The sequence below is a fragment of the Haliaeetus leucocephalus genome, unplaced genomic scaffold (genome assembly GCF_000737465.1).
Source record: "Haliaeetus leucocephalus isolate CR32 unplaced genomic scaffold, Haliaeetus_leucocephalus-4.0 Scaffold251, whole genome shotgun sequence".
NCBI lineage: Eukaryota > Metazoa > Chordata > Aves > Accipitriformes > Accipitridae > Haliaeetus > Haliaeetus leucocephalus.
Window position 1 is genome coordinate 9256235 of NW_010972687.1, and position 26317 is coordinate 9282551.

Here is a 26317-nt window from a genome sequence, read left to right on the forward strand (position 1 = left end):
CTTTGTTTAAGTGAATTGACTTCAAATCACACATTTTCTTAAGCTGGTGAAACTTTGTGTATAAATCAGACCTAAGTAAATCTTGCTGAAAGCCTATCCTTGTCTCAGTTGGCATGGAAAGGTTAACAGCTCTCCCTGAGAAAAAACATTGCCCATAGCTCTCCACCCTCACCCTGGGGAAGCCTAGGAAGCTTTGTCCTGGGCAAATGTGGCTTTACTCAGTGGAAGTAAATTACTTCATTAGTGGGTTGCTGTAAAAAGAGAGGTTTCTACAGCCTTCTTACAGTGTGGGGTGCTTTGAGAGAAATTATCTTCTTAGAAGGAAAACAAAAATGTAAGGAGCTCTTTGGATTGTATCCTGTGAACTATGTGGCTGAGTGTGCCGCTTCTCTTTTCCCTTACCACTTAACCTTCCAATATTTTGCTGACTCCCAACACAGTTTAGCTTCCTGACTGTTTGTCACAATGTTGCATAACATAAATTCAGAAGTCTTTAAATTAGAAGGCTAAGGTTCTGGGAAGTGAGGAAGAACACTGATTTTTATTTATTTATTTATTTATTTTTCCCTGGGAATTCAAAACTAGTTCAGCAGCTAACTCTCACATTTGCTTTCAACAAAAAAACTGAGCTATGTACAACTGCAGAAGAGCTCAGACAAATACTTCTCCAACTGAAGAACATTCTTAGAAAATCCATAGATTTCTGGCCTATTTTAAAACCTGTGCTTTTTTGCTGAACAGCATTGCAAAGTACAAGAAATACACGATTTCATATTTTGTTGCTCCTTCTGTTTAGACGTCTTTGCTGAAGCAAATACTCATTACTTTTTTCCACTGCCTTCATAAAGTCTCCTTCCACCTCTAGACATGACTTCACAGGAATCGGGACCCAATGCAGTCAGATTTATAAAAGAAACAGCAGCTCTTCAATAGCATCTCTCCTTTGAAAGGGAGAGAAGTGTATGTTTTCTTCAAGACAGATTCTGTAAACTGAGCCAAATTGGGCTGAGTGCCCCTGCAGGTCATTGTAACTCCATGCTTCACACTATTGTAGTGATGCAAAGCCATCATATAACTGAACGAATTCCCACCTCTGAACTTTTATAACGGTGTGGTTCCTTTGGAAGAGACATTAGTCCTGATAAAAAGAGACTTTTATTTGCCTAAAAATGTGCATTTCAATACATTGCATCAAATACATTTTAAAGTAAATTTGTGCAAGCTTTGATATGGAATTTCTTGACAAAGATAAAAAAACTTTTAATTCGGTACTGGTCTGGTATTACCCTTATATGAGTGTGACTGCAATTGACTACTACACTTCAAAACACTATAAATTCCTGATTCAGTTTTACCATCTATTTGTGGGGTTTTGAAATATTTTGAATTATTCTCTTCTAGTAGTTTATATTTCAGCTAATAATGCTTTAAAGTTATGCTTAAATGATCATTCTTTTTTCCATTCTCTGTGCATACCTACATAGTAGTCCTTTTCTGGACTGTGAGTTCTATAAAGAAAATCTATGTTTCAAAAGTAATACACATTTCTGTTTATGTTAGAGGTCCATAGTTATTTTTCCAGTAAGAAAACATATTAGCTACACTGTGATTCTTCCAAATAATCACAACTAAACAATAATTAGGATTTTTTTTTAAGTCTATAAATATGATCTTTAAATTTCATTACTTAATGAATTTTAAGCTACTTAGCATTTTATTAGTATCATTATGAAAACAATTACCACTGTATGCATTTTATATCTTAATTTTTTTTCCCCACCTCTTCCAGATAATAATCTCAGAACTGAAAAACACAACCATATATCTGATGGATAAAGAATTAGCAGGATGGCCTTATCCAAATAGTTGCATGCAACAGCTCAATGTTTAAATGGAGATCAGTAACAAGTGGTGTCCCTCAGGTGTCCATGCTGGGACCAGTACTATTCAATATCTTTATTAATGACATAGACAGTAGGATTGAGTCCATCCTCAGCAAGTTTGTGGGCGACACTAAGCTGAGTGGTGCAGTTGATTCACTAGAGGGAAGAGATGCCATCCAGAGGGACCCTGGCAGACTTGAGAAGTGGGCCAATGTGAAGCTCATGAAGTTCAACAAGGTCAAGTGCAAGGTCCTGCACCTGGGTCAGGGCAACACCTGGTATCAATACAGGCTGGGGGATGAAGGGATTGAGAGCAGCCCTGAGGAGAAGGACTTGAGGATACTGGTGGATGAAAAATTGGATATGAACTGGCAATGTGTGCTTGCAACCCAGAAAACTAGTTGTATCCTGGGCTGCATCAAAAGAAGCGTGGCCAGCAGGTCAAGGAATGTGATTCTGCCCCTCTACTCCACTCTTGTGAGACCCCACCTGGAGTACTGCATCCAGATCTGGGGTTACCAACACAAGAAAAACATGGACCTGTTGGAGTGGGCCCAGAGGAGGACCACAAAGATAACCAGAGGGCTGGAGCACCTCTCCTATGAGACAGGGTGGGAGAGATGGGACTGCTTAGCCAGGAGAAGAGAAGGCTGTAGAGAGACCTTATAGCAGCCTTCTAGTACCTAAAGAGGGCCTACAAGAAAGCTGGAGAGGGACTTTTTACAAGGGCATGTTGTGATAGGACAAGGGGTAATGGCTTTAAACTGAAAAAGGATATATTTATATTAGATGTAAGGAGGAAATTCTTGACTGTGAGCGTGGTGAGGCACTGGAACAGATTACCTGGAGAGGTTGTGGATGCCGCATTCCTGGAAGTGTTCAAGGCCAGGTTGGATGGGGCTTTGAGCAACCTAGTCTAGTGGAAGGTGTCCCTGTCCATGGCAGGGGTTTGGAACTAGATTATCTTTAAGGTCCCTTCCAATCCAAACCATTTTGTGATTTTATGAAATTATTTTAGAGGAAAAAGAAATATCCTTTAACTTTTCACCAGCACCACATCTTCCTCTATTGTGGAGTTTTCTCAATGTGACGAATGGGAAAATAAAATGATTTTGAGAATTTTACGTCAGGATATTTTATTTTAACAAAATTGACAAAATGGTAATTGTAGATAGGTAAATTCCATTTTGAACATTACTACATATAAACAGACAGCTTTTGATAAGTCATCACTGGAAAAAATTATTTTGACATAGCTTAACTTGTTTTTAAAGAGCAACTCCAAGAAAGTTTTTGCTTACATTACCTTATCTCTAACTGTTTACATAAAAATCTAATCACAGAAAGTTTTTCAATACAGTACATGATTAGTATTATTCTATGGTATTTGTGTACGATTTCACAGTGATTTTTTTTTTCTGAGGGTAAAAAAAAAAAAAAAAGTGATGTTTCATAATGCTTGATTGCAAAATGAGAGAGAGAAGTGTGAAATTATTTTTAATGGAACCTACTTGATCATTTTTCAGGAAGTACTTACCCATGATTATATTTGTCTTTCAACAAGACTGAAGCTTCTACCTTGATTGTGACTCAGTGTCTAACTAAATCCAAGACAACAAATATCTTTCAATGAGATTAGGTTTATTATTTTTCATGTGCTGTGATGATATTTTGATCTAGAAAACCCTGTGGTGTTCCACTTACCTAAAATCTTGCCAAGTGTGAGAGACTTAATTGCATTGAATTCTGTGCCTGAAGACAGAATAAACTTCATTCTTTCATTCTGGTTAACCTGCAGAATGGTGCAGTGAAAAACAAAGTAAAATAATGGAAAGAATATTAGTAAAAGTTTTCAAAAAAGTGGATAAGATCAAGGTTAAAAGTAGAAGAAGCTGAGGGAAGCATTTGTTAGCATAAAAACTAATCAGGAAATAGATGATCGGCTTCCTCACATCACTGATTACAACTGTGATACTTGTAAGCATCCCACTTAATAAGCCTTGATTTATCTTACTGATTTGGCTGATTGCTTCTTTTTCATCTATAAGATGAATAAAAATGGTAAACCTTCAAAAACATGAAAAAGGTTCTTTTCATTAAAAAAGGCACTCAACATTTAGTTCATAAAGATCAAATATTGTACTGTAAATGCTCTGGCCCCTAGGGTACCTCTAGAACTACTTGCCTTCAAGCCTTCTACCAATGCGTCATTAAGCAAACTCAGCTCTAGCCTCAAAATACTAACTTGTAACTTCCAGGTTTTTAAATTTAAAAAAATGAAGACTTCTTTACATGCTAGGATCTACTATTAGCAAATCAAATATTTCTATTTTATCATCAGACTTCCCCTAAAAATAACAAAAATCTTTTCCTTAATAGTCACATTGCTTTGATGTAAAAGGAACAATGAAAATTAGACAAATAGGCTTAAATTATTACATAGATCGTAATATATTTGTATATTTGTACTGTAGTTTGATAGGTAATTTGAAACAAAAACCAAAATGTGAGACCCAAAATAAATGACAGCATGCGGCAGTACACATTTCATACAGAACACAGAAGTCATACACATTTCATAAACTGTGAAAATTTAACCATCAAACAATTTATTATATTTTCATATAAAATGATGAGGAGTTATTGACCTTTTGAAATAGATGAGGTGAACACCAAAGAGATTGTGTAACGTAGACTTTCACTGTGCATCATGAGTCTGCTAACCTTTGCTTTATTTACTTGAGATATTAAAACAAGTTTATTTGGGGGTAGTTGTCTTGTTTTAACTATTTATTTCATTTTGCATTGGATCTTCTATTTTTTTTTTATGATAATCCACTGGGTTTTTTTCCTAACTGAATTACCTCTACAAAGAGCATTTCCTCCTCTCTGTTAATCTTCACATGTTGCAGTTGTCCATCGGCCATGTTTTTGATATTGATGCTGAAGACATCAGGATTTTGATGGCTATCTAGCTTGTACCTGATCTGTAAACTTCCTGCAGGGATAAATAGAGCAAAAAGTATAGTACACTACATACACAACAGGCAGTGTAGATCATATACAATGTCTCCTGCTTCACAAGTGCATTTGAAAAGCAAAACAAATGTTTGATTTATTTAAGGAATTAACTATGAGGAATTGACATAAGTGAGAAATGAAAGAAGGCAACATGAAAAGTAATAGCAATGTTGGAAGTAGGATGTAGTGACAAAGCCATAAACTGTCACAAAGATGAATAATGAGTTAAAATTTGTGCAGAAATTTTAGTGAGTACTTATATAGTTCAGCTGAGAAAGACTTGGTCTGGTAGCTCATATCAATGTGACTTATCAAATAAAACTCAGTACCTTACAAATACTGTTCTTGAATAATGTTTACACTGTCTGGACCTGTAAACCTCTGACCAGTTGACAATTCAGTAGGATGCAGTTAATTACTTCTAGCTCAGTTTCCATTTCTTGTTGTTAACTCCCAGTGTACTCTCTGCACACATATAATCACACAGAGACTCTTTCACAGCAGAACACAGAGGCAGTGTTCTTTCCTTGTCAGGGATTCTGTCCCAGCTGTAGATGTACGACAGCTTTCTACTCATCCTTTGGAAAACAAGGCCCAGGCCAGACCCAGGCCAGTCATGAGTAAAACGTGTTCCACCTCACATGGTAGGGTGGATACTACAGTTATTCTACACCCAAATCTGTATCCAGGAAAGCACAGGAACTTCTTTGAGCACAGAACCACTGTGACTGCAAAGAGTCCTTGATAAACCCAAAGATTCAACTCAGTCTGTGGTTTTTTTTAATTAAAAAGTAAGAATAATTAAAAAAAAAAATCTACACATAGAAGAAAGAATGAAAAAGTAAGATCCAACCAACATTTAATGTTCATCTTAAATGTAAACATCAATTATGTTACGTGTATTTTCACGTCATATATGTGTATTTTCATAGGTATATAAGTAGCTTATGAATTTAGTTGAATGAAATGACCTCTGATTAATTTGGAAAATGGATAATGCACTGTCAAAAAGTAGTTTATTTCATTATTTATCATGTGGATGGCATATATCACATGAGTTGCAGGCAGATCAGATACATTTTGAGTTTCATTTCAAAATTAAAAAAAAAAAAAGGTGAAATATTTTACTGCATTTCTAAAGGCTTTCCAGAAATAAGTATTTTTGCCAACTTGACAAAAAAAAGCCAGTAGTAAAAGTTGAAATTACAGTAGGCGAAATGTTTTTCATGTGAAAAGCATTGCTTGGTGCAGCTGAAAAAAAAAAATACCATTTAAAGAAACAACAGGACAATGCTTAGTTTGTGACTCAGGTCTGGGAATCAGAGTGAATATGAGTTGGCAGCTATGATGTTCATTAGTGTTTCCAGACGACCTATCTGAACACTCACCGTTTCCGGTAAGAATGACCGAGAGGTATTCCTTGTAGAAGGAGTTGACATAAAGCAGTAAGCTTGGTGTCCGTGTTGTTCGGAAGGCAAATGTAATTGCTTCACTGTTCAGTGTCATGTCAGCATAGAAAGAAGAAGCATGAGAACTAGAATTTTTTGCTAAGGTGTAGTATTCTTGAAAATTGTATGTCACAGAAGTGCCAGTCCCAAAATAGGCAGAGATCTCTGAAACAAAAAATAATTTAGTTTTTAAATATCATGCAAAACAAGACTAAAACTCTTTTTTTTCCCCTTTCTGCCCCAGAAAAAAATAAAATGTATTCTTAACTGTTGTCATAAAGCTGAAGAAGTCATATAAATGGAACTAGTATTTAGAACTATAGAGAAAAATAAGACCCAACCCGGTCTAGAGCAAATGTCCAGTTAGCCATGTGTCTTAAATATCTGTTGCAGGAATAAGTGTTTCTTTTTGTCTAGTTTTAAACACGCTTTCTGCTTTTTTCCTGTTTATCCATGTCCTCAAGCCCAATATGTCCTGTCTTGTAGGCATACTGCTGCTACAGAGAAATGCGTGCAGCAGTTTGAATCCTAACTTATTGATTAAACTTGGCCACACCTGAAACACATATGTGGGACACTGGTCAGGTTACAGAAAGAAAAGGAGAATACAAACTGAGTTGTGCTCTTGTTATGGATGAATCACTCATAGAGGGCTTCTGTATCTCTGTGATATCTCACAGCCATTTTCTGCTAAATGTAACTGTCTTAGACTATCCTGTCACACACAACCTCCACACTTTTTCTGGAAACTTCTGTAATCTGGCTCAGTATCATTGACAGAAGGTGACTGAAAATTATTACTATAGGTCATCCCACAGTTTTAGCAATAGAAGCCGCTCTTCTCCTGCAGAATAATAAACATGGAGTGTGACCATTAGTCTCTTCTGCTATTTGCAGGGAAGGGGGAAAGTATCATTCCTCACTCAGTGGCTTTAGCTCCACAGCTATAGATATGGAAGGACTTCACATGAATCGTATATTCTTGTGGTGGCAGTGGTGGCTGGACAGATTTTGTGTTCACTAATCTAGAGGAACAGGGAGTTATGGCATTTAAGCCACTGAGTATGTTGCAGAATGAGTTTAATACACAGAGGAAGTAAGCCATTTTTAGCAAATCAGAATAATATGCAAATACCAAAAATTCTAGATAAACTTCCATTCTTAAAATTCGAACTTGATGACTTGTGATCTACCAGTATGACACCATCACCAAAGAACTCCTTTAAAATGGCTGAAGACTTGGGCTCAGTCCTGTTTCTGATGATCTCACTTTCTTCTTACAGTAAAAACAAGTTTAAGGTTCTTCTGATCTTGGTTTGTTTTCCAAATTTAGTCTTAGTCTTAGTTTTGAGATTAAGACTTGAAAGACAGAAATCCAAAAGATTACTCATAAAGGTATATTTTCTAAATTTAGTATAGCATAAAAGAATCAAAGAAGTTGCATAACATTAAAGAAAAGATGCTGATCCTCTCAGGTAGTGTGGTTCTTGCTTTAAACAGTGTTGAAAGTATCTCTGGAAGACAGTGTTTAGCAAAATGTACACTTACTGAACAAATTCAGTTCAATGATTCTCTACGTTAAGTAAAACAAATATCTCACAAGCATTTAAACATCTCTTTAAAGGGCTGTAAAGATCTTGTTCTGGACTCTATGGTCCTGTTTTCAGTAACTGATAAAGCTAAAAGACATCCTTGCCTTTCTTACAGAATGGCCCAGCATAGGCAGAGAAAGTGCAGTCACAGGAGAATCCACTGTATTTCTCTCTACATTTTCCACCATTGTCACACAGGTTACCATAGCTGCTACAATGTCCAGGACAGCCTGGTTCAACTCCTGGTGTTATCTTTGCTCTCTCTTCCAGGTCAAGGGCCATTCCATTCAACTGTAACGAACGAATGCATCCCAAAAATCCTTTTTGCCTGGATGCTGTCCCACCTGAAATAAGTTCATAGGAGCTTAAAAAAATTAAAAGAATTTATGTGTAAAAACCTCTTTATGTTTTACAGCCCCTGAACAGACTATTAGGAGATTCCAAGATACAAGCCTATGCATGTGAAAATATTTATAAATAGCTTTAAAAGCATATCTAATTTCTTTTTTGTCAAATAATTACAGTGAACCCTTGAAGCTTTTAATGGGAAACAAGGACTTTGCACAGTAAGGTACCAAGCAATGACGCATAATTCTGTTAATTCACAAAGGAGTAACATCCAGAAATTAAGCGGGTTTCTTTTTTTTTTTTTTTTCAAAATGAGAGAGGAGAGGAGAGGAGAGGAGAAAAAGAAAGAAAAAGAAAGAAAAAAGAAAGAGAAAGGAAAAAAAGCAAAAAGAGAAAAAAGAAAGAAAAAAGAAAGAAAAAAGAAAGAAAATAGAAAAAAAAGGAAAAAAGATAAAAGACTATGGGAGAGTGATGAACTGTACAGTTTTACTCTTTTAATATCCTTCTGACTGATCAACTGATCTGTGTGTCTGTCCATCTGTCAGTCTCATGGTATAAATCATGATAACACACAGTTGGTGTCCGGTGCGACATACTTTATCCCATACTGGAAGCTGTGTTCATTCTTGAGTAATAGGAAGATTTATCCCCCTCACTACAGAGGAATATTGGTCAAGAGATACCTGACTACCAAGCATATGTGATAGAAATACAGACCGATCCTAAGGCTAACGACAAGTGTTGCTTCCTTTGTTTTCACTGTTTATTTTTAACATACGTAACAATACGATGATTTTAGATTATCTCTGCTAAAATGAGCATTTTGATGGCAGCTTTAGGCTTTAGTTATTCTGGCTTCTTTGGAAAACCAGAGTATATACATCTAAGAAGTAAAGAAAGAGTGTGTTAGCCTGAAGAAATCATAGGCCTAGTATGTTAGTAACTGACTGATGGGTGACTATGGAAGGCACTAGGTATACGAGATGACGTTTAAGTAAAGAATGCCTCTGTTAATGTCATTTTTAGGACACTGTATGTTTCATTTTTCTCTAGATCCTTTCACTGGCTTGAGCAGACAAGCCTGAGCCTGTACCAGTGGAGTCACTGGAAGCAGTCAAACAGTAAGTCTCATTACTCCCTCCACTGAAGAAAAATATATTTAATTGAAGAGATGAAAATATCTTATCAATAGTTGGAATTTATAACAAGCTGCATTATCAAAAAGACTGGTTTAATTCAAACACTAAATAAACTCGACACCATACATATCCACATGACAGTATTGCAGTTGCAGAAGCTGAGAACCCAAAAAAATCTTTCTGTAGTTATAGAAAACCCTCACAAATTATATTTAGGAAATACATGACACAAATTATTCAAATTAATCACTGTCATTTGTCATGTCACACCTCAAAAACACTGTTTTGACTGAATACAATTTAAAAAATGCCATTTTTATCAGTTCTACTCCAAATTATTTCAAAATAATTGAAGAAACTCATAAGGGACTTCAAGGTACACACTATTATAGTGAATGTTATTTCATTTTACTCCCAAGATCTTGAAGAATTTTCAGAGAGCAAAGAACCCCACAACACCAGAAGCAAAACAACAGAATCACTCTTCTAATACAAGTATTCACCTGAACATTATCCAAAGAAAACAAGCTAGACAGCTTCCTTGTAAGTAAGTCAAAACAGTTTTTAAATTGTCAGCTCTATACAGGAGATGGATGTATATAAATTTGCTAGAATTTGTCAAATTGTTTGACAACCCCCCCCACTCTATTCAATGGCCAATTCATTCATTAAAAAAATGCCTGTAAGTGCAGCTGTCAATATGGGTTAGTACAGTATTAGATTTTTTGGGGAGAAGCATTAGAAGAACTAAAGATCAATTAATTGTCAAAATCATTAGAAAACAATTTAGACTTGATATTACCATAAAACCCTGTAGAACTAGACCATTTCTTAGTCTTACTTCACAGATCAGACCTTGCAAATTCAAACTGATCTAACTTCAACTGTTTGCATAATAGCAGTTACATGGTAAGTCGTCAGAAGACAGCAATATACTTTATTATAGTATAGTAAACAGAAGTCTCCTAGTCCTTCCATTAATAGTTCTAGTCCATTACTGTGAATATAAACTAATTTTAAGACTTCTCCTAACTCCACTATAGCTAATATCTTGGATATCCTCTTTGTTATAGAATCCTCCTCCAAGTTTTTAATCGAAATATAAAATTCTTCAATGTTTGCTGTAGTGTCCATCTTCTACCCTTGATGCTTTTTGAGGCACAGGTCAGAATTCTGATCCCAGCATACAAGAGTTCCCTCTCCATTTAGTATTTTCCTAAAGATTCACAGTTTCTGTAGCTACAGTTTCAGAACAGTATTCCCTTTAACTGCAATCCTCCCCAACACACAACCAATAAACCACATATTCACTTAGTACAATGTGTCTCATAGCAGTTCTAGATAAAGATCTGTTTAAAAGTAGGGCAGACTTTATGTGCTGTTATACTGTATTCCATACATATACAGCAGAAACTTATAAATTTGTAATATGGCAATATTACAGTAAGGACACTACCATGTACATAACCCATAGCTCTACATAGATCTATGAAATAGCTAAATAAACTTAATTTTTTGTTATTCTTTTTCTGCTTTCCCAGAGTTTTAGGTAAACACATTAATGTCATATTTGCTAAAGTACAAAGGTGGAAATTTTCAGGTAAATATCTTCCTTTGAAGCTTTCATGGTTTAGACAGAACCAGCCATAGATCTGGATTTTTCCTGCTTGTGTGAAATCAAAGAATAGTCCCTTTCTCTTGTTTCCCATACTGAGTAAACACAGTCTGACTATTTCATTAAATGAAAAAAGTGTGCAAAGGGCAGCAGAGTAGATCACAGATTCATAAAATGGCAGAATGGTTTGGGTTGGAAGGGACCTTTAAAGATCATCTAGGCCAACCCTGCTGCCATGGGCAGGGACATCTTTCATTAGATCAGGTTGTTCAAAGCCCTGTCCAACCTGACCTTACACACTTCCAATGATGGGGCATTCACAACTTTTCTGGGCAACCTGAGAAGTTGTGGATGAAGATAGATAACAAAATTTCCTTGAAATTACAGAAATAAGATATCTTCTTTCAGCAGATGACATCCTCTCCAAAAAAATGGTGCAAATGAAGATCCTTCGGTTGTTCTTCAAACAAACTTCAAAAGAAGAAAACTTTGGTTGAAATCCTGTCCAGCAGTAACTATAGGCCAAGGCACTGAATTTGTAATCTCAAAATAGAGCTACATCTCCATGGATTTTTCACAAAGGCTCTCATACCATCATACAAACTGTTTTCAAAAGACCCAGTTGCTATCTTTTTTTCTTCCCTTTTTTTTTTCCTTCCTTTTCATAATTTCATGATGATAACTAGGAAAGATTCTGTTAAATGAGTGCCTACCTACAAAAAGCTGGCTGTTGAGCTGCAGGCGAATATGCCCATCAGGTGGAGCACTGTGAGACCTTTGAGGAAGCTGATCTACTTGTAAGGATGCCTCTTTGATGTTTCGTTCAGCCTTCACGTAATGCCACTGGTTGTCATTTAAGGAAGTAAGTGATTGCACTGTAACTTCTCTAGGTCCATTTCCAACATCAAATGAAAAAATGACTTCAGATGGAGCTACAAAGAAGACAGTAATAAAGGACATTTAAATTATTTCATAGTTAAATGGGCCACAAACTCATTAAGTGGCAGAACAAGTTACTTTAATGTCTAGCCTACTATTTAATGGGATAAGACTGATTGTTTTAGCGGAAAAGTTTATTTCAGGAGGCCTATCCCCAAAGTTCATTCTTCACACTCAGTGACAGTGAGAACAATGATTTGTCGACAGCATGGAAATCAAACTGTTTGTGGACCCCTAGAGAGCACAGTAGTCAAGAAACAGTGAAATGTGCTAGCTTCATTATTTTTCAGTTTGGATAAAAAGCATCTCTTGTTTACATGCTAATTGATTACCATTGTTAACTATATTTAAATTATCACCACTTTAGTCCTATCAACATCTTCTACTGTCTATTTACTTTTGTTATTTATTCACATAATCTCTACAAATATCAGAGGGCAAATTTTGATGTAGTTTATAAGACTACGTTTATGGTGAATTAAATTGAGTCATCCCCTAGACTTTCAAATTATATGGTTTTATAGTTTGCTTAGAAAATCATAACTGAATCTTTGCAAGTCAAAATAATAAGATGAGGAATATGCCAGAAATTCAAGATCTGAAAATTATGAATATTCTCTCTGAAACTGTTCCTTTCACATATTCAAGGACAATCACATATGAAAATAAGTAATCCCTAAACAAGGGATTACCAGTATTATGAATTATTAAGGATTTGATTAAAGGACTAGAGGTCTGAGAAGATTCCATGAACCCTAGAGAAAGGTTCCCATTTATGTCATTGGACTCTGAGAGAAAAGCAAAACAATCAGAAGTGGTCAAGGGAAATAAATCAGCTTCAAACATTTTCAAAGATTAATTTACTGAACTAAAAAAAAAAAAATCAATGAAATATTTTTATTTTCTTTTCACTTTTTAAGGATACATTAGACTTTCTATGTAATTTAGATCCACTTTGGCCAACCTTTAGACTGAGTAATGCCACATGCTTACAATCCCTTAAGCCCTGAATCTGGTTGTTATAAAGTATTTTTCTATAACAGTTGAACCTGAGAGAGAAAAATAAAATGACAAATACACAAAGCATTTGACTTCCCAAATAAAACAAGGCATAACGTGCAGTTATGCAGAATGCATTTTGTAATAAATGATCTCTTCAGCTTAAAAATCAACAGTGTTTTATACAATAATAAGAAATAATTGATGTCTAAAACCAGTTCCTCAGTAAAATAAATTTTAGGATAAATCTGTTTCATTTGCACAAGGTTGAGAGCTCAGTAAAAGAAAAAAAACCAAACAACCACACAGTAAGAGAACAAAAGCAACAGAAACTCCATGTGATTGGGTAAAGAGAATTTCTGCTGAATGTTACCTTCAGTAGGGAGGTCTTTGTAATCCTCTGGATACTGTTGGAGTGAAGTCTGAAAACATAAATTCTGCTTTGAACTCACTGAATGTGCCTACTAAACAGCATAGCAGAATGACAGATCTGATAATTAATGTTACTGTTTAGATTTTAAAGGCAAGAAAACACATAATAAATATTTTGAAATAACCACTGAAATAATTAATTACGTTAGTACCCCTAAAAAAGTAATATAATCTTGAAAAAAGGGAACAGGAGAAGTTCCAGACATGAATGGTCAGATAGCAAGGATAACCATATTGTCATCTGTTGGAGTGTCTGAAGACTGACCAGAATATGTCAGAAAAAGTGAAAAATATATTTTGTTAACATTCTATAATAAATTAAATAATTATGCTAAACCAAACTACACTACAAATTTGGAAGAAATTTGGCATTAATAAACACGGTGGTCAAACTACCTGTGGAAGGTGCCACAGAATGTGGAGAGATGCTGACTGAGTTCTAAAATTTGTCCTCTTGTGACAAAGGACCAAGGCAAAGAGCACTTTGGTGATTTCTTAGGTAGCAGGGAAAGGTACTTCCAGGATTTATCTTGTGGTGCAAAAATACTCTGTGGGCCCTACCTACCTTGGTGTTACTCAAAAATTTTCCAAACATTGCAGGGACTCTTGAGGCCCTAGTGCACTCATAGGCAGAGCACAGCTATAGATTGGCAAAGTGGAGTGGAAGATGAAGCTGATGGTAATCCTGAAGGGTGGACAGTGGCTAGCCATAGCTAAAATGACTAACAGAAGGCACAGTCATTGAGAACCATTCAGAGTACCAAGGCTGAGCACCACATGAAGAAGCAGAAAGTGATTACCAATTAATATGCTACAGAACACAAAACCCAAGTGCTTTCCATAGATGAAACAATTGAATTCCACTCAGCCTAGACAAGAAATTGTGAATTTGGGCAAAGGCCAATGGCAGCTACATATTGGATTCTTCAGAACTATTTCCAAAGCAACTGCAGAAGACCTTCCAAATTAATACACCCTACTTTAAATTTCTGTTTAACCCATTGTTTTTAAATAGGAAATAATCCTTCAGTGAGCACTCAGATGGTATAAAATAGTTATTCAGACTTTCAGCTAGAAGATGTAACCTGTGGTCATATTAGTATTTAATAGAGTGTACTATTCAGAGTTGAATCAGCCTTGTTGCTTTCAGCCACTACTTCTACAGAAAGATTACAGGAACTCAGACAAAAATTTAAAGACTTTAGTTTTTTATAGTTCTGTAAAAAAAAAAAAATTGGATCAAGTATCTTCTTCAAGATGTCTCACTTCCTCTGTGTTTTAAAATACAATTAGGATGCACACCTCTTTTTTTGAATAATTTTCTAGCCTATTATACACAGATGCACCACAGTGTTTATAACTTCATAAAACCAAACAAACAGCACTAAACTTCACATTTCCTGTTAAGGTTCTTGATTTGATGCTTTTGCTTTAGCAAAGTTAGACTTAAAGGTCTAAAGATCATTATGTCATAAATAAAATAATTAGATATAAAGTTTGAGAACAATCAATAAAATGCAAGAAAAATCATTGTGTTCGCAAGTATGGAATACCAAATGTTAGTAATATAATGGGTTTTAAATAATTTCTAACACATCCTCATCTTAAACACTGACACCTGACATTTTCATTATTATTATTTATTATTACACAAATAAAATAAAGACATTGATTTATGTGGAACTATTAATAAAATATCAAGTGTAGGTTGGTGATTTACATACACATCTATTATAAAAGAGTATATGATGATGAAATCTAAATGTTCCTACACAATAATAAATGTTCAAGGTGATTAATGAAAGAGAGAGAGAGAGAGAGAAGTACTTGTGATGGAAGTGTATGTTGTTCATTTCTGACTGGTATTACCCTCAGTGTAAACACACAATTCTGACTCCACTACAAAGAAACCTACCTATGACATACAGAAAGAATAGGACTGTTTATTCAACAAATTAGCAAATTTCTGGAAATGAAGAAATTTCTCTACATGCTACAAAACAATGAGATAAACTTTGTTTTTTTAAATGCTGGAAATACAGACCAATTCAACCCTTTACTTTCTCTCACGCTTCACTAGTCAGAAGTCATGTAAAAACCATAAGTATACAGTTGTTTGGATACTTATGAATGAATGGGACAAGTGACATGAGTTTGACTGTAAATTATTATTCTGAAGAAAGAGTTAGGGTCTTCTGCTAACTGTCTGAAAAAATTTAGTTCTCAGAAGCATTTCTTTAATGTTTCTGTGATTTAACTGTTCATTTTGAAAATGGAAAATCATTTATCACACAAGAATATCATCATTGCTTCAGAGATTCTCCACTGGAGTGATGACCCAGTGTATTTTCTGTATTGTATGACATTGAGGTTATAATGCTACTGTGTTTTCACCTGTTCACAGAACTTTAATAGCAGGCAGTTCATACTTTTGATAACCATGGCAAAAACGGTGTTGAAAACAGGGTGTCTTTCAAATACAGCACTACAATTTGAGATAACGCAAACCAAACTGGTTAAGCATTACATAATATTCTATAATTAAACTGCCTACAGAAGAACACAGTAGGTGTTTTCCTGTTTGTTTCAACAACCAAAGACATTAACATTGGCAAAAAAACAAGCAAGCAGAACATTTTACTCTTTAATAAAAATACATTAAAGTTTCTATAGTAATATTTTGCATTATATGATATATATTTTATTTATATATTTATTTGTACACTTCACTGGAAAACACTTGAGTGTGACAACACAATGGATTTGGAAAAAAATGAGAAACTATTTAATCGCAAGGTAAAAAGATTTTAAAAAAGCTCTCAGACGCACCTGTCAAGTATAAGACTTTTTAACTGATGTGCCATTTTGTATTGGGTTTTTGTGGCAAGGGTTTGGTAGTGGGGAAAGGGTACAGAGGTGGCTTCTGTGAGAAGCTGCTAGAAGCTTCCCCCATGTCCAACACAACCAATGCCAGCCGGCTCCAAGATGGACCCCCTGCTGGCCAAGGCCGAGCCCATCAGCGACTGGTAGTGCCTCTGGGATAACAGATTTAAGAAGGTGGAAGAAAAACTGCTGGAGGGAACTGCAGCCAGAGAGAGGAGTGAGAAGATGTGAGAGAAACCACTCTGCAGACACTGAGGTCAGTGCAGAAGGAGTGGGAGGAGGTGCTCCAGGCACTGGAGCAGAGATTCCCCTGCAGCCCGTGGGGAAGACCATAGTGAGGCAGGCTGTCCCCCTGCAGCCCATGCAGGTCCACGGTGGAGCAGATATCCACCTGCAGCCCGTGGAGGACCCCATGCCAGAGCAGGTGAATGCCTGAAGGAGGCTGTGATCCCTTGGGAAGCCTACACTGGAACAGGTTCCTAGCAGGACCTTTGGACCTGTGGAGAGAGGAGCCCACGGAGCAGGTTTTCTGGCAGGACTTGTGACCCTGCGGGGGACCTATGCTGGAACAGTGTGCTCCTGAAGGACTGCACGCCATGGAAGGGACCCATGCTGGAGCAGTCTGTGAAGAACTGCAGTCCCTGGGAAAGACTTACATTGGAGAAGTTCATGAAGGACTGTGTCCAGTGGGAGGGACTCCATGCTGGAGCAAGGGAAGAGTGTGAGGAGTCCTTCCCCTGAGGACGAAGGAGCAGCAGAGACAATGTATGATGAACTGACCCCAAACCCCATTCCTTGTCCCCCTGTGCCACTGTGGGAGAGGAGGTAGAGAGTCTGGGAGTGAAGCTGTGCCTGGAAAGGAGGGGAGGGTGGGGGGAAGTTGTTTTAAGATTTGATTTTATTTTTCATTACTCTACTCTGGTTGATTGGCAATAAATTAATTTCCCCTAACTTGAGTCTGTTTTGCCCATGGCAGTAATTGGTGGGTGATCTCTCCCTGTCCTTATCTCAACACACAAGCCTTTTGTTATATTTTCTCTCACCTGTCCAGCTGAGGAGGGGGGGAAGTGACAGATCAGCTTTGGTGGGCACCTGACCTCCAGCCAGGGTCAACCTGCCACTCATTTCAAATGTATCCAAAATTTTTTGAAACAATACTTCATCCTTTTAAATATTCTCCCTTTTAATAATGAACCATGTAAGACTAATACATTAAGATAAGATAAGGCTTTCATCCTACATTGGTCATCTTCCTGAATTTAATGAGTTTTCATCTTCTCTTGTGCAACAAAAACTTATTCATGTGTAAAACTTCAAAGATTTGGTACTTAAAATTAAAATAAATAAATAAATAAAATAATGATGAGAAAGTGTGACTAAGCTAGGCTACTGTGCCACAGAAGGACTGAGTCACATGTGACTGAATGAATCTCCCAGCAGCCACATGTACTGCCTGGCCTTAAAATTTGGAGGGAGAGAATTTGGTGACAGGGATGCAGTGAGCAAGGGAAGTAGGAACAGTCTGAGCAGTCAGGGGCTGAGTGCTGTGCTCTTAGATTAAGAACCCCGTGGGGCAGAAATTATCTTTGAATGGATATTTGTACAGTCTTAGTGCTGGGATTTTAGGGGGAATGGTAAAGCTCCAATAGCCGTAGTAACAGTAATAAAGCTCAGTAGTAACAGTAATAAAGCTACACAACAGTTTTAAAATATTCCCCTTAAAGTTAATTCTAATTCAGTCCAACTGAAAGCAATAATAATAATAATAATAATAATAATAATAAACCATCATTCATGTTACTTACAGTATAACTCTATCCTTATGAAGTCTTGAATTCCCAGGTTTTCTAAAAACACTCCTGAGGAAGCAGTAGTTTTAAAGAAAAACGAGACATCTGCACTGAGCTCTCCATGGAAGGTGGGGAAATGCAGGTATGATGTCTCTGTGTTGAAGGATGCTGAATTCCAAAATGTTCCTGGTTGTCAAAATGAAAGATTAAATGATAGATACAGTGTTATCTAATATTGCTAGTATAAGTTTTATAACCAATTAAACAAATGAAAATGTCCAGATCTGGGAATGGGCTGCAATATTCAGAGAGTCTTAACTTCCATAGAAGCCTCCCACTTTTAGTCTATAAAACAAAAAGTGGGGGTTCCTGGGGACACAGAAAAATGATTCAGCAAGAGTAATTAAAGTGCTCAGTTCAGACAACAAAAAGACAGTTAATGGGAAATAAAATGCCTAGCATGTCAGCTAGAGAGTTGAGTTAGGGCCTGATATATCCTTTTATGAAGTAAACAAACATAGCAGCTTTGAATGAAGTAATATACCTCCATTAGCTAGTATAAACTATAACTATGACAGTTATATCTATTTCTCTCATAATAAGGAAAAGAGTCTTGTTATTGTAGTAGTCCAGTGAAGTTTTACCAGATATCTCAAAGAAGGTAGGATACAGCTCCTAGTAATTACTGTGGACGGAATTAAAAAAAAAATAAAATTATTAAGATATCTTCTTTAGTACACTGCAGTTTAGAAATTCACGTGCATTCTTACTTGCATGATAAATCCAATGTAAGTCAGTTTTACTCAAAAAAAGGTTATAAGATCAAACAGATATTTTGCTGGTTTGATTTTTCTCTCAGCTGGCATGTAATCATAATTTGTTAGATTTTTGTTCTTGATCGTTAAAAAGCTTATGTAAAATCTCTAATAACACTGTCTTCTAATAAGAACATAATCTGCATTTATGGTGTTCAACGAGAAGTACCCTGTTATTATTGCTGAATTCTTAGAGATGTATCTGTATTACTTTATTAAGGTGTATTTTTTTCTAAATCAAATGAGGCATTCAATACCTTCCTATCTAAGTGAACAAGGCCATTGCACATTCTCCTGATAATGCTGTGATCTGGGTCTAAATACTATGCAAAACCATGATTTTTGCTCCAGGCACTCTCTGGTTTTAGGGGAAGAGGGATTAAAAAAAATAATATTTGCAAATTTCTTTTCCGCAAAATCAAACTCCATGATGCAGTGTACACAGAGGCCTGGTCCACAGCCCAGTGAAGTAAAATCAAAGTCTGTTCACTCATTCCTCCTGACTTTTTAGCAGAGTTTTAATCAGGGTTTGGATCCTACACCTAGAAAAACAGCATGGCAGGACATTCATACGTATTCTGGCAATTGCTTGCTGTGACACTTGCCATTTGGGAGTACTGCCAGCCATCACAAGTTAGAGCAGCCACCAGGACAACTTTTATGTGGTAGGGCAGAGCTGTGAACAGATGGCTTAGGCTCAGAGAGGAAAGCATAGCTTTGCACTTCGGTCTCCTGTACTATTTGATGGGCTTCTCGGAGTTATCCTGTGCAAAATGCCATCAGCCGAAGGCAGCGGCCTTACATATTGGGATCGATTTTAAGCCTGTGTTCCTCAACTGTTTCAGGTCATGGCTCCCACAGAGCAAACTTCACCACAGTTATGACTCAAGTATATAACAGCTATTTAAAAAACAATGGGCTGGCTGTTACTAGTAATTCAAACACAATAGGAAGTTTAATACTAGTAATTTATACAAAATTGGTAAAACATTGCTAGTAATTAGAAGAGAGACAATAGCAGCAGTAACAGTCCAGTAGAGTAATGATACAATTAGCTTCAATGAAGCAAGTGAATGATCTTTGTAAATCAGAATGGAGTCCTTGGGGGAGGGCATGGATAGGAAGTTTTATTCTTCCTCTCTTAATTTCCTGTCTTCTCTTATCTAGGTGTTCCCTTTCTCAGCTCTGAAAATGGTGTGATTTATGGATGTTAAGCTACTGTATCAATAAAGCTGGTTAAATATAGATCTAGCAAAAGTATGTTACAAAATAGCTTATGCTGTTGTAAATCAGGGTGGGAAAAGACTTTCTTCATTTTACGCTATCGTCTGGCTCACAGTCTCCTATTTAGTTTTCTGGAACTGCCAAACACCATGTAGTTAGGCAATCAATAATATTCAAGATTTTATCTGAGTAGTAAGACTGCAGTCTTCAATGAGTAAAAAAAGAAGATCTTGTTTGTTATAAATAAAACAGCACCATATTTAGATTGCAAAAATTATTTTTTGGCATATATCAACTAGTCTTACCAACTGGAAATTGTAAAGTGTAAAAGGGGCAAATGAGAACAAAACAGATAAATTTGCCATTTTAATGTTGCAAGGATAACAAAAGTGATTATCAAAACAATTGTGCAATTGCAAATAGTAGCACTCCAACTTTTTAATCAAAACTGAAATCTGTTTGTTATTTGTATCAATTCTTCTTGATATCTCTAAGTGTTGCATTATTCATTCTTTCAGTGTGAAATTCCAGCAGGGATAGTGAGTGCTGAGGCAGAGAAAATAAAGATCTTATGTTGCTGAACAATATTTTCTGTACATATTTTTTTGACTACTCTTTCCTCTCACCCAAACAGAACAAATCTCTAATTGACATGGCACACAAAATACTACCCAACTCTTATGGATTGACATAGCTAAGGCACACTGCTACTAATCTGGAGGTGCTAGCTGTGTCCCCAAAGCAGCTGTAGTCTTTACGAAGACAACTTTAATGTGCTTTCCATCTTTCCCATATTCTCCCTTTTAGAGGGATTTTCTGAAACACTTAAAAGGTACCAAGAGAGCTTCCAGCAGAGAGTGCTCTTCTCTGTAAGAGCCAGCTTCTGGTCTCTCACACACAGAAACGATCTTTGAATTCCACTGGAATGTCACTGTAATCAGATTATAAATGCACAGTAGTAGTAATGTAGAAGGTTAATATTGTAGAAAGCATGCTTCTTGTAAAATGTAGATCCTATTAGCCTGTCTGATCTACACTACTGGGTTATCTGATCTTAATTAAACTACCAGTAGATGATCAGGATTTTGCCTGTTGTCTTTGGACTGCTCCTCCCTATCTGGCCTCTTAAACTGATCTTTAAATTATGTGATCATCTATTATTTGTATCCTAATAGTTTTGTTGGTTTGTTTGTTTTCTTTGGGCTTGGTATTGTTTTCTTTGGTATTTCTGTTTTGTTTTGGTTTGGGTTTTTTGTTTTGTTTTGGGGGGGGGGTGTGTGTGAGGGGCATTGCTTTGCTTTATTCCTGTGCAAAACCAAGCAGGAAAATCATCACTACGTATTACATGTTTTAGTTACATCTATTTCTTTCCCTGTTTGCCCAATATTTCTGTCGGTTTTGCTACATGTAAAATTTTCTCTTCATCCAGCACAGCAGAGAGGAGGCCAAAATTACTGGGAAGTGTGCAAATTGCTTCTTATAAAGCTATCCTCCTAATGTTATGAAGTCTGACCAGCTGGCATCTGTTTGCCTCTGAGAATTTGTAAAGTTCAGCTGCACTACTACTTCCAGCTCTGCTACATTGCAGCTTATTATAAGATTCGTAGATTAAAAGACCAGACAGAAAACTGCGATCATCTAGTTTGACCTCTGATATGCCAGACTATATTAATTCCCTGAATCAATTCTTGTTTGAAAAAGAACATTTATTCTAGGAAAAATATTCAATCAATTCAACTAAAAATTGTCCGTTTATGGAAAATTCATAAATGCTCTTACTGCTTACTGTTAATTTATATATATATGTATGTAGGCACACACACTCAGTCCATTGGCCTAGCTTCAAATGCCAACCACTGGATCTTTTCCTGATTTTCAATCCTGCTTACAAGAACATTACCTGAAAGTCTTACTCTATGAAACTCCATTTAAGTTAAGTATATCACCTCAAATTTTGCCTGAGTTAAGTAAAGAGATTAAGCTTAAGAGCCTTTCACTAAAAAATGTATTTCTTAACTTCTTTAATGCAACCCTTTAACCTTAATTCCTTTTTATACAGTGTGAAACTATAACCAGAGTTGTATTAAACTTCTTGATTATGCAGGAAGCAGAAAAGAGGATCAAAATAATGTTAATTAGACTAAGGTTAGGACAAAATAAATTAATATTGTAAACATAAATAAGAGGAAGAAGTGAACACTCAGTATACAGATAGTTCTATTATTAACAGTCAAAGACATGCCCTGAATTGTCAGGCTACCCCAGATTTGTGAAACAGATTTTTTTTGGCTAAAATTAGAAATTTGTTGTGCTGATTTAATGAAAGCATCACTTGTGATCAGTTAATACAGTTGGTCTCTAAGATTATTACATCCAATCCTCACACTAGGGTTTTTTTGGTTTAAATGTCAAACTAGGAACTAATGTTGAATGGACTATCTGCTAGCATTTACCTGCTTGTACTATCATTTTGCAGTTGAATCTGTATTTTTCCCTTTTTTTTTTTCCATTCAACCAACTGTGTGACACTCCTTCAAATACCTTGCTAGATTCCAAGTATCTCACCTCACCAGTATTGCTTTACCAGTACTGAAGTCCCTCAAAATTTTGGCCAAATTTACTTTATATAAACTCATGCTGAATGATATATCATCTTTACATTGCATTGCACTATCCTTATATTATGTTTTATTCGATTAAGATCAATATAATTAATTTTATTTTTGGGCCAAGAGTCAGTCTGATGCTGACAGATTATAATTACCCACTTAGTACACATAATTTGGGGATATTAATGTTCTTTCAGTGTTCTGGATGTTCTATATGTCCTAATACTAAGAACTACCCATACTAAGTGACTCTATTAGAATTTAATCAACATCTGGCTTTTTCTTGAATAATGACAAAAATAATGGAGATGCCTCTTTCTTTTTTTTTTGAAAACCATAGTATTTCTATCTATTAATGGCCCAAAGGTTTCTTTTGTCCTCATATACTTCAAAATCTTTCCTATTACCCTACTGAGTTGATATAGGTTAATTTGAATCTTAACTTTCATTATATTTAGATATATTTTTCAATCTGATACAGGCAGTGCTGGCATACAATTTATTAGACGTATTGTACAGCAGAAAATGTAATAGCGAAATGAATCAGTAATATATTTTAAAGGTGACAGAAATGGGTGAGTGCTACTCATATGTATAGAGCTGACTGTCACCAAATCCTATGGCCTAATTTCTCTAAATGGCCATATTCTTCTAGAATATCATTACTACTTTAATTGCACTTTGACATCTTAGAAATATAGCTAACTCTGTCACAAATGCTGAGAAAAATCACTAATATCTGGATGGAACTTTATACATAAAAAGAATTATACTGGTATTGCTTTTGCTATTATTTTTCTTATATTAGGTTACTCTTTCCTGCTTTGTTCTAGCAAATATGGTTTGGTTTTCTATAAGTAACACACTTCATTGAAGAGAGTCAATCCATTAAACCTACCATAAAGAAACCAGGTACAGTAATGCAATGCTAAATAAAAGAGTGAAATTAAAAATTATGTAATGAAGAATAGGTAACTTCTGCCATACTGCATTTGGGTTATGATACATGACTTCTTAGAAGTACCTAATGAAGTAATGCTAAAGTGGAAACTTAGTCAAGGGAGTGCATGGTTTATGACAATTCAATTCAACAAACTATTTATGGGTCTACTTTATTTTGCTGTGGACATTAATAATCATTTTTATCTCGAAGTAGATGTCCTGCAAGGAATAGATTATTGACGCAATCAGAATTTATGTTTTTTTTGGTTTTGAATCATTTAACGAAGTACTAAGTGTATCACAAATACAAGTAAACCTCCTCCCCCACGTTTTTATATGGTATGTGAGTTATTCTGAAGAAAGTCTGTCAGAAAGAACAAAAAACTTGTTTAATGTGAAAAGATATCCTCTATGAAGTAGAATTGTATAATTTAGTTTTAGAGAGTGACAAGCAGAAATAGGCAATAATCTCACTGGACTACTCAAATCAAACTTCTGAATCCAATAATATCTATTTTTCTTTGTTTGACAGCACTTCTGAGAAATGCGTATTTGCTACTAGACCTTTTTTATGTTTTCCACCTGTCCAAAGGTGCAGAAGAAAATAAATGTCATTAAAGTGCATTTAATTAGGCCCTCATGAGTGTCTGCAAACTCAGATTTAAAAAAAAACTTAATAATGGTCTGCTTCCTTTCTGCAGCTTCAAAGTGCTACTCTGTTACTGCTGATCTTACAACAGAGTTTAGACTACGTCAGTTTTTTCTAGTGTGAAATTTAACATGTAGAGCTCAGAAACTACTACAACTCATAGCTTTTTATGTTTTATGGAAAACTGAACTTTAAAGAAAATTTTCATTATAAAAAACACTGCCGATACATAAAGACCATTGCAAAAAATTCTAGTCATACACTCAGTCATTTCCAGTATAATGATTAAAAGAATAGAATAAAAGAGAATAGTTTATTGTAATATATAATATAATTATGTTATATATGAGAAAATATATTAATATAATTCAATACAATGTATATAATATATATGTCCTGATTATATATTATTATACTATAAAATATATATAATAATGTAGTATGATAATGGTATAATATAGATAAGACATTATATAAGATATAATATATAAAATATGTGATACAGAATATATAACGTATATGATACTTCATATTTTTATTACATATCATACAATTAATATTTTACTCAACATCTTGCACTTTATTTTTATGTCAAAACTCTATGAGTTTACATTAATTTTTCCTTCAGCAACTCTGTATGATTTCTCAAATCTTAGTCCCTACCTCCCTAAAAGCATGCCATGACTTACCATCATTGTCTTTATGAGGTAAATGGCTGAGAAAAATTGCATTTTCTGCCTTTTTTAAACAATAGAAGTGAATGTTCCTTTTCAAAGTTTTTGCTGTATTATTACCATTTACTGTTATATTCTGAAAGTTCTTTTCACTGAGATTATTTCTGTCCCAAATTGCTTCTTTCTGAAGTCAAATTCCATAATGTTGTCTGACATTATGAAAATATTTCTCTGACATTCAAACTCTGACTTCTTGTGCTGTCCTCATATTTTAGAGTTGACTATTGCAGCTTTTCTAGAAATACTGTGATCATTTAGCATCAGTGTGAAATTTTGCAGCAATTCAATCACTCAGACTAACTGAACATCAAACAAAGGTGGGGAGGTCAATGGGTATCAGAACTCTCTGTATATTTTAATGATTCACCCGGGGAAGCTAGTTGGCTTCCATGTTTTAAGATTTGTGATAATTGGGGTCAGGTTATGTAATTAATAGTAGTTGGGAACTTGGTGAGTAGTGAAATTGAAATTCTCCCCACTTATTAGTACTACACAAGCTGTAAATACTTTTGTTTCATCACTGTCATTGTCCCTGGTTTCATTGTCCCCGGCCTCAACGGAGACCTGCTGCATCATAGGCTGTATGAGCATGGCCAGTCAACTGAGTGAGGTGTTATCGCCTCTATTCAACACCCATAAGACAACATCAGCATACTGCCTCCAATTTTAGGCTTTTCAGTACAAGAAACACATTGATAAACAGGAGTGAGTATGGGGGAGGCCACCAAGATGTTCAGGTTTGGAGCACTTTTCCTCCCCTTCAGGCTGAGGGTCCAGGGCTGGTTTAGCCTGGAGGAGGGACAGCTTTGTGGAGGACATAACAGCAGCCCCTGGAAACTTAAGGGGAAATCATCAAGAAAATGGAGCCAAACTCTCTGCATTGGTGTAAGGTGTGAGTATCAAAGACAAAAGGTGTAAGTTGAAACAACAGAGTTTCAGGCTGGATCTAAGTAAAAACTTCTCAATGAGGACAGCCAAGCAGTAGAACAGGCTGCCTAGAGAAGCAGTGCGGGCTCCATCCTTGGTGGCTTTAAGCTTCAATTTGACAAAGCCCTGAGAGACCTGGTCTGAGCTCACAGCTGATCCTGCTCTAAACAGGAGACCTCCTTAGGTCCTTTCCACTCTGAATTACACCATAATCCTATATCTTAACCCCATGACTTAACATTTCTTTGCTAAATAGCATACATGATCAGCTCACAGTAGGATGTCAGACAAATGAAAAAGAAGCACCCAACAGGTTTTTTTCATGTCT

General features: G+C 35.8%; 1 protein-coding gene across 1 annotated transcript in view; it reads right to left on the reverse strand.

Moving 5' to 3' along the window:
- CNTNAP4 (contactin associated protein-like 4) overlaps positions 1 to 26317 on the reverse strand; it is a gene marked incomplete at its 5' end in the record, with an annotated part of 203951 nt that overhangs the window by 10125 nt on the left and 167509 nt on the right. The window contains 6 exons of the mRNA XM_010568747.1: positions 3588 to 3675; positions 4748 to 4881; positions 6293 to 6517; positions 8049 to 8288; positions 11760 to 11978; positions 18105 to 18275. Of these exons, the coding sequence (XP_010567049.1) occupies positions 3588 to 3675; positions 4748 to 4881; positions 6293 to 6517; positions 8049 to 8288; positions 11760 to 11978; positions 18105 to 18275 (1077 nt within the window). The remainder of the gene's footprint in view (positions 1 to 3587; positions 3676 to 4747; positions 4882 to 6292; positions 6518 to 8048; positions 8289 to 11759; positions 11979 to 18104; positions 18276 to 26317) is intronic.